The 9,702-nt window shown below is 37.7% G+C and overlaps 1 protein-coding gene across 1 annotated transcript in view; it reads right to left on the minus strand.

Moving 5' to 3' along the window:
* tbx5a (T-box transcription factor 5a) overlaps positions 1-3,462 on the minus strand; it is a 17,905-nt gene extending 14,443 nt beyond the window's left edge. Inside the window, exons 1-2 of the mRNA XM_007568862.2 lie at positions 3,286-3,462; positions 1,557-1,651 (exon numbers count right to left, since the gene is read on the minus strand). Coding sequence (XP_007568924.1) covers positions 1,557-1,651; positions 3,286-3,429 — 239 coding nt within the window. The 5' untranslated portion in view covers positions 3,430-3,462. The remainder of the gene's footprint in view (positions 1-1,556; positions 1,652-3,285) is intronic.
* Positions 3,463-9,702: the final 6,240 nt, after the last annotated feature.

Raw genomic sequence — 9,702 nt, forward strand, 5'->3', positions numbered from 1 at the left:
AAAACAATCCTGAGGAACAGCTTCCTCAGGATTGAATGGCTGAGCCTTGCAGTGAGTTTGACGTTAGCATTAGCACCTTTGCTAATGCTAAAGCCAGATTTCAACTTCTTACGTCTCATTTTATAAGGTGACATAGAAAACTTCATCTCCTGACCACAAATCCCTCAAAGTAAACAGCTGGGCTTGTTTACTAATTTGACTTTAGCATTAGCACTAAAGTAAACCAGTTAAAATTGGATGTGAACTTAAAGTCTTGCACACAAAACTACAAATTTGTGTATAGTTTTTAAGCTTTGCTAAAATATTATGTTCAACAAATATGGAAGTAACATTTTTTTTTATGCTGGACATTATACACAGCGAATGAGTAAAGATTCACAATCTTAAAAATAACATGAAAAGTTACATTTTAATCTAGTTTAATCTAAGTTATGTTTTGTAAGTAGCTTGAATAGCCTAAATAATAATAATAATTAAAAAAAAACAGTTGAACACTACATTTACACCTTGATTTTAATCCTTATCTTAATTTTCCTATATTTTTGCTGCACAGTTTAGCTTTGTATTTCATTCTAGTGTTGACATTTTTGCTTGTTTGTTTACAGTGCTAAATCATTTGTAAACAGATTACCATTCATGTAAATATGGAATGACAACGAATCAAACTGCTATGGTTGAATAAATTATAATTTTCATTGGTAACATTTGGAAAATCTATTTATTAGACATTTTTTTCAAATAAACTACTTGATTAAAAGTGCAATAGGCTAAAATGTAATACAGTCCAACATTATTTTCATAGCGCAACAAATCAAGAACAAAGCTGTGGACAAGGAGGGATCCAGACTTTCTTTTTAACAAAAGCAAACGTCAAATGACATACGGGGATGTATGTGAGATTGTTTTTTCTGCAGCTCTGATGGAAAAACTGTGATGTTCCTTGGCTGTGGTGTAATGCAGCTACAATGAATTATTTATTTTAATCATTTACAGAACATGTGTGAGCCGTATGCCGCAGGGGGGGACACCAGCGGTCGGCATTCATATATGAATGTTCACACCACGCCTTGCGAGCTGTTTTGACTCGGATGCACTCCGGGCTTGACAGCGGTACACACTCATGCACAACGTCCCCCCTCCTCCTCCTTCATGTCATGCTGCAGCTCAAGAGCTGGGACACAGAAACGTGTCTGCATGCAATTACAGCAGAGCGGGTAAAACAGCATAACTTCCTTAAAACAGATCTTTATTCAAAAGGAAAAGAAAAAAAAAAGAAGATTTTTTTTTTTTTGCACCAGAGTTCAGTTTCTGAAGGATCGGTGTCTGGTGGTATTGCATTTCACAAAACAAAAAAAGGCCACCCAAGGTAAAAGTGTATGATTATAGAGTGAGGTTTTGCGAAACACTGATGCGTCAGCCAGATGTGCTGCTTTTGTTTTGTTTTTTATCTTTTCTCTTGACTGAAAATACGATTTAAACACCTTTAAAACTACATCAAATGACAGAAAAGCAGAACAAAACTACAGTCGTCAGAGCTTTCAAGGAGTCGATCTTACCGTCCAGCTTTGGTTATGATCATCTCCGTGCCCACCTCGTGAAACTTGATCCACAGTTCCCTTTCGTGCAGGTAGACCTTTATGCCTTCCATTCCCTTTAAAAAATATACAATCGTGTATTTAAGCGTCTTCTATTGTTAACATCCACTTCCCGTACAAAACGTTGTTGAAGAGACGCAAGACGACCAAACATCGTGAAAATATGATTGAATATTGACGACAAATGAGCAAACATAGGTGGTTGTAGATGTCTGAACGTGGATCAACCAAGCCTGACTTTCAACATTTTTGTTCAGGTTTAATTTGGTGGAGAATGTGTGAGCTGAAAACTTCTAACAATACATTTTTTTAGGCTACATAAAAAACGTCTCATGTTGGCGGGATCACTTCTGGCACATTGTGCGCACCATCCATGCGCATTTAAAGCTTAATGTGCTGGCAAAAGGGTTTACTTTGGAAATCCTTGTCTGACAGGAGACTAGTGACACGGAAACAAGAAAAGTGTTTTATTGACAGGCTTTGGACACAAGACATCCAATATCAATTTGTTTTGAAAATAGAATTTGTCAGCTGCAGAAGAGAAAAGTAAATCCATTAGAGAGGCAGACATGCTCTCCAAGTAAGTTTTCTTGCGTCTCTTTCGAAAGTCCTATTTTTAGCGAAAATGTAATTTTTATCGAATAGATCTCCGGTGAAATTTGATCAACTCAAACAGCCTTCCAACCACAGTTAGGCCTCCAAAAACCACAGTTACCTTTAATTTTTAAAACATTTTTGAAAGGGGCTTTAAAGGCGCACATAATAATTCATAAATATGACAGTCTTGCATGCCAATTAATTGAAAATAAAATCATTTGTGCATTTTTTTAAAAATCATGTCTGTACATATCAGGTTTCAGCTATAAATACGATTTCAGTTTTTACCTCTTAATGTCTATAATCTCCACTATGTCACAGATTAAAGCAGGGGAATGGTATTGAGGATTTATCGTTAACAAAAAAATAAAATAAAATAAAATAAAATAAACGAAACAAAAAAACATTACCAACAATTGCCCGGAAGTCCTGCATTTTAATTTTACTTTAAAATCAATGCGAAGCTATCATACAGTGGGGCACCAACACTCCTATAACACATATAACGGCAAAATCGTAATCCTGCAACAAATGATGATTGCAAATCTTGCTAAAGTTGCTTAGATTTTCCAGGAATGGATCCTGAATCATGATGTAAACAGAACTGATCAGAATGCGGCCCTTTTACTTTGAAAGAAAAAAAAAATCTGTCTCTACAATGAGGACGCTGTCCTTCACCACTAAAGAACTGCTAAAAGAACGACGTTCACAATGTAGCTACTTTATAAACTTGTATAATTTGTATTTCAAATGTTGCATAACAACAAAGTACAGCAGATTATTTTTCAGTGATTGGTTTGATGTTAAAGCACTGCTCGTGTTTTTTACTTATTCAGTTTGAAGAAATAAATTTACAAGAAACCCCCCCCCCAGCGAATCAAAAGTTTGCCTGATTGCATCGCTGAAAAAAAGATAAAAAAATACGATAAATCCCTCGATCACTTTGACTAATAGCTCGATAGCAACCAATGAGATCAACGCTGTATTTATTCATCGAATATAAGGTGTCGATCTTTAAAAACCCAAGTGTGAAGGGCCTGAAGCAATAAGACTGAGGCCACAAAACAAAACTCAGAAAGAGACGTACACTGACCTGCTGGATGTAAGTTGTCTGCGATGATGGGGATTTCCCAGAAGTCCCGTTCTGTTTCTCGGGTTTATTATCGTTCTGTAATTCCCTTGAATCCGAACCTCCCGGAGAGTTCTGGACGGCAAACGTCTCCTCCTGGTCCGCCATGACCGGAGCCCCGAGAAACTACACAGACCCAGCTGGAAGACCGATGGGAGACATGTAAGAGCGGAAGGACGCAGAGTGTTTCTCAGAAGTTAGCAGATGTAAAAAGACGCGTAACTGAATGTTAAAACAGTTATTGTTAAAAATATATATATATGTTTTTGCTTTTTTACTTCAAGCGAGTTGTTACAGACTATGGATTCATATTGGGAGGTAAAAACTTAAGTTTTGCAAAGACATCTAGGATAAAAAGAGAACCTTTGGTTTTACGCATACCATAAACACACTTGATTTAAATCACAGGATTTGCACTGAATAGCCCAGTCGGTAAAAATGCTACATTTTATTTATTTTGGAGAGCATGATGTGCATTATTCATATTGTCCCCAAAATCAATGCACATATTTGATCGATTTACTTGTTTCACAGCCGGCAGCATGATGCAAAATGGAATGCATGGGTTGCTTGATAGCTACACCTCTGCAGAGAACTGTATGTAACTAATATGACAAAGCTGCCTGCCCAGTCCGATTAGAGCAGAGTCTGCTTACCTAAAAGCAAAAATAATAATAAAAAAAGCCCCCAAAAAAGCCAAAAAAAACAAACAAAAAAAAAACCCACACACGCTTTAGTCTGCAACCTGGGCAGACCACTTAAAAAACGTCCAAATGCTCCAGTCAGACAGTCCGAGCGTTTTGCACGGCGAGTCTCCCCATGAATGCTCCCTTTTTTCGGTGATGCGTTTCCAGATTTCATCCAAGTGGAGCCGAAGAGGACCAAACTACGAGACGCCGCTCACAGCCATGTATAGGATTTTGCAGCTCCGTCCCGCTTTTGTGAGCCGAGCCCGCCGATAGCACTGAGCGCCGAGCTGCAGCCGAATCCCAGTGGAGCAGGTCCGACACCTCCTTCTTCTCCCTTCCTCTCTCCTGTCGCTCTCCTTTCTGCACGATCGCCCTGAAACTGTCCACTGCGCATCAGTGACCAAACACTGTGAAGCGGAAATCTAGTCCGAGACGTGCAAGCAGCACTGACGGGAGGAGGAGGAGGAGGACGAGGAGGGGTATATGAAGGAGGAGGAGGGAGGTGATGTTCACTGAGCAGGAGTAGCTTTAGCTTGTATGACCAAAATAATGATTCCTTTACGTTTTTCAGCCCATGTCTTATTTATTTTTTCAATCTGATCCTCTAATTCATATTTAGAGATGATGTGCTGTTATGGGCAACAATCCCTCACCAGATCTCCAAATACTGCTTGCCAGCACAATCAGTCTAAATTTGCGAGTGCAACATTATACAGGATATTAATTTCAGGGAGTTGGGTTTTGTATTAGTATATAAATATTGGGGTTATTTATGCAATTAAAAAAAAAACACACACACACACACAAAATGCTTCTTTTTCTACTGTCTGGGAATAAAAGCGAGGCGCAGTGAAGTGTAAACACTCACCTATGAAAGTTTAAAAAAAAGTTAAATGTCTGAGTTAAATATGGGCTAGCATGTTTAACTGTAATTTACGCACAACTATAGGAGAAATGTTCCTTCCAAGAGATAACTTAAAGGACAGAAAAAAATGAACCAACTAGAGTGAACAGCAGCGGAGAAATTGGAACAACCAACCTGGCATGAAGCAGAACTTCAGGTTAGTGTGGTGAGCCACTTAAGTTGTACTTGTTTTGCACTGCGGATCCCTCTGAGAGCCACAGGTTTAAGCTTAGACTGAATACCTTATTGTGCTTTCTAAAAAAAAAAAAATCTAATAATTTTTTTCATGACTGACTCCCGCAGGTTAACTGTTTTATTGTAGGTAATTTAACTTTAAATGGTTGTCATAGGGTGTTTCTCGATACGTTTGCTCAATTGTTTGTTTTCCAAGAACAGTCGACCTGTCAGGAACATTAATAACCCGTCACATCTGGTGGAGAATTTCGATATCGTGAAAAGCAAATGAAAAGAAAAAAAAATAGAAACATTAAATGGAGATTATTTACTTGTAAAGATAATTTCAGAAAATGCTAAATTTTATTCAATCTGCATTTAAAAGAATAAATGTTTTTGGCTGACGAGATTTTCTCTGACTTTTTGGACACACGCACAACAAAAACCTAAACACACACGCTTGTTAAGAGCTCAGAAATCTGTAGAGCAGCATAATGTCCTACGCTCATCAGATGAAGAAACTGTGCGTCATTACGCACTGTACCTGCGCGCAAATAGCTCCTACACTGAGCGACGAAAGAATAATAACTGGATAGTTTGAAAACTGGAGGAATTTACTGGATTCATGATTGAAGAAAAGAAAAAAAAATAGGAAAGAGAAAACCTAGTGTCTAATGGTCACAAGTAAACATGTGCAACAATTATTTAAAGGATGAAACTGAGAGGTCACATCTTGAAAAAGTCAGATTCCATAAACTAAAATAATCATTTATCTACGTTATCAGGTGTTCTGATATTACGTCATTTTAATGATAGATTTGTATCTGCAATAACTAACTAACTAAATAAACAAATGAATAAATAAATAACGATATTCATTATGAAGATGCAGCAGTATCTTGTTGGTGCTTTAAAATCTCACATCACACCAAGAAAAGATAACAGTGTGGAGGGAACAAACAGTAGCTATAAGAACAACATATTTATAGAGAAGAGTTTTTTTTAAATTCATTTTTATACATCCACAAACACCAAACAGTAAAATCAAGACAAACAACCACAAAACTTATAATGCGATGTTAACAGGCTGAAGTGAGCATTGCGCTTTTTTTTAATTTTTATTGAGAAACAAACGAACAGCAACACACTCACACAAAAACGCACACACACCACAAAACAAATTGAAATGAATACACGTGTTTGCATTACAAGCCATCAACCCACGTTTAGATTTCCATTACCGCGTCTCACTGCGACTCGCACGCCTTCAAAACTGTCACTGTAACAATCAGTATTTATGTCGCTGGGTGAGCGTAAAAAGCAAGATTTTTATAGAAATTTTGAACTGAGCAATTAATCTCAAACTGGGGAGAATAAAATGAAGTTATACCGCAAGGATCTATGAGTTTTGGGGGACAAAAAAGGGGCAAAATTAAGATTTTTTTTAAAACACAAAACGAACATATTTTCAAAATTGTCTTCGCTTTACCCAGCGAAGAAAATCATATTGTAAAATTTGCCTGAGACAGTTGGTTAAGCAGCATTCTCTGCATGCATTGATGCTTGTTCCGCTGCGTTTTTGTGCAAATGTATAAATCTGGCTGTGTTTAAAAACAGACATGTCTTTGAAATTCTGCTGATCACGCGCAATATGAACTCCACTTAAAAAAAAAAAAAAAAATCCCTTTAGCCATAACGTTGCCCGGTGCTGCTGATTCTTGTCCTATCAAACTCAGAGTATGAAAAAAAAAAAAAAAAAAAATCAGAGTTTTCGCAAGAAGAAAAACTAAACAGCAACAACAAACACTAGCATGCATGAACCATGCATGAGACCCAAATGCCGGGTTGTATTGTTCTGTTGCTGACACGTCTAATCCACGCATCCAGGATCGTTTTAAACACCTCTCCTACCTCCTGGATTGAGTGTATGATCTGATGCTTCCTTTGGACGTGTGGATCTGAAGCTGACCGGCAGGTGAAGCGGACTGGTGCGGCTAACCACCAGCGCAGCCACGACCTCTGAATGAGGAGGAGTGTGCCTTAGATGGGCTGCATCCACAGACCAAATTGTGAGACTTGTGAAGGAAGAAAAAAAAAAAAAAAAAAAAAGATCTGCAGCCACAGTTTGGCTCTCAGGAGTTGCGCCAGGAGGTGAGGGGAGAAGCACAGCAAATATGTTGCATTGGGAACGTTTGGAGTGGGTAACGAATTTGATTTAAAGCGCACTTTATCATGACATAACTCGGATGATTGCGCTCTCACATGAAATTTTAGGATGCATTTAAAAGCATAAGCAAGAAAAGTTCGCAATGTATGTTTACGTAAAACTTTCACGTCGAGATATTTTCTGTAGCTAAAACGCCAGAGTCAAATAATGTGAGAAATATGAATTATAGAAGTCAATTTTAACATACCGCAACTGGAAAGTATCTTTCTTTTGATGCAAACAACTCACTGGGGAAATATTTGAACAAAGCAGAATTGAACCCACAACTTTATCGGCAGGAAAATACATGAGCGCCCGATGCGCAAAAGTTTGCGCAAAAGCGGATCAACAACAGAAATTGCTGGAGCTTTTTAATGCATAAAACCGCAACGTGATACTGTTTTCACTGGTTTTGGTGATCGTTTTTAGATTAGGCGCAAAGTCGGCTTCCAAAATCCGCTTTTCCTAAAATCCTCCTGATTTTTTTTTTCTTTTACTGTCTTGGTTTGTTGAAGCTCTTGCTAATCCACCATGGTTTCACCCTCCTTGGCCACACATGGGCCCTGTGGTCTGACACCCGCCTCTTCTACTTTTGCCCGTCTCATTATCCTCCAGGCTCCCTCCTCCATCCCCACTCCCCGACCTCGTGAATCAGTTTACCCTTGTTCCACTAGTGGGCCACCACGATAACATATCTGGGCCTTTCTTGGCAACCCAATTAGACGACGAGGGGTATCTATGTTGCGTGCAAATGCGTGCGCACCAGCGCGCATATTCGCCTCGAGAGCTCCCACTCTTGCTGAGGAGGGCCGGAGGCTGAGAGCAGAGCAGAGGTGACGGCGGGATGGTGGCGGTGAGCTTGGGGCTGACACATTTCTGCTAACGATCACATCACACACAGGGAGCTACATTCCGACTTCCTGGTTCCGCTACGCCGCCTCCCTCCCATCCGCAGGTCCCGTCTCAGACTGCACAGATGTCAGAGAAAACTTTTTTTTTTTTTGGCAAAATAAATATTTATATATGACACGCAAGACGGGCTTCATTGAGCTCGAGCATAATTTTCCAATGTTTATAAAAGCTGATCATAATTTCATCCATAATTGGGAGAAGTGTCGATCGAAACTCCTCTTGCACATCTGGATGTGGTTCGTTTTGACATGTTGGCAGATAAATGAGGCGTGAACGTCACAGCTCTGCCATGTAATGTAGTCTGCTGCCCTCTAGTGTTGATTTGAATACCTCACAATAAACATGTTGCAAACTCCTAAAAAAAAATCAACATGAATAATTAAATAAATACGTTTCAGCAAAAAATATTTTTGTTTTCTGTTTTCTGGCGCTTTACAAACCAAACATAAACACGTCTTCATGGCTGTGTTATCAAAAGCAGCCACACAAATGACATTGGACAATTAAAACCTGTCAATTCATTGTAAATCTTTATAATGGAGTTCTTCATAACATTCTCAAAGCTCCGGTATTCCATAGATACTGTCTTTTTTAATTTTACTTCCATGTGTATTTTGTAGTTGTCTTATTTGAGTTGCAGTTTGCTGTATGTATTTTACTCCATGTATTCTGCTTGCAGACTTGCATGTCTTTTTAAAACTAATCCCATTAAAAATGTGACTTTGTGTCTCAGGGAGAGTTATTTTGTCCTTCAAAGGATAAAAATAAATACATTTGTTAAACTATTTAGATTAAGAAATGACAGTAAAATATATTGTGAAAACTTTAGCAAACTACTGTGTAATTGTAAAAAGGGATTAATGCCACGGATGATTATTCTTTAAATTCAGTTTATTTTGATGTAAGGTTCCAATTCACAAAAATGATTATCTTAACACATTTTTCAAGCCATTTGGTTCCAATTTAAACCTAATAACACAGAATACATGTTGGTTCAACCAGTTCATAAGTTTCAACCAAAACATCAGCAGACGTCATGGATAAAATGAAAAAAAAAAGTCAAAAATGTAATAAACATGAAAACAAATTTAAGTAAAACATTATATATCTTTGTGGCTGAATACAATGAAAACATTGATTATGTTTTCAGATGTTTGAACTTGAACAGAAATGAGAATACAATTAAATATAGAACATCAAAATTACAATAAAACAAAAAATATTTTTGTTTGGACTGAGAGAGATTAAAGCTAACCACACTGTAATGCACTATTTAATAAAATTACAGGAAACAAGAAACGTCGATTATGACATACTTTCAATGTATGATTATTGTTTTTGCCTCATTGTTTTATTCAGATATTTACAAATATCTTTTATTTCATAACTTTTTTCCATATGCTGAAAGTGGAGTGGTTTTAAATGAAGAAATACACAGAATAGTAAAACAATAAAACACACACACACACACCCACACACACACACACACACACACA

This window comes from Poecilia formosa, unplaced genomic scaffold, assembly GCF_000485575.1.
Source record: "Poecilia formosa unplaced genomic scaffold, Poecilia_formosa-5.1.2 Scaffold6, whole genome shotgun sequence".
Taxonomy (NCBI): Eukaryota; Metazoa; Chordata; class Actinopteri; order Cyprinodontiformes; family Poeciliidae; genus Poecilia; species Poecilia formosa.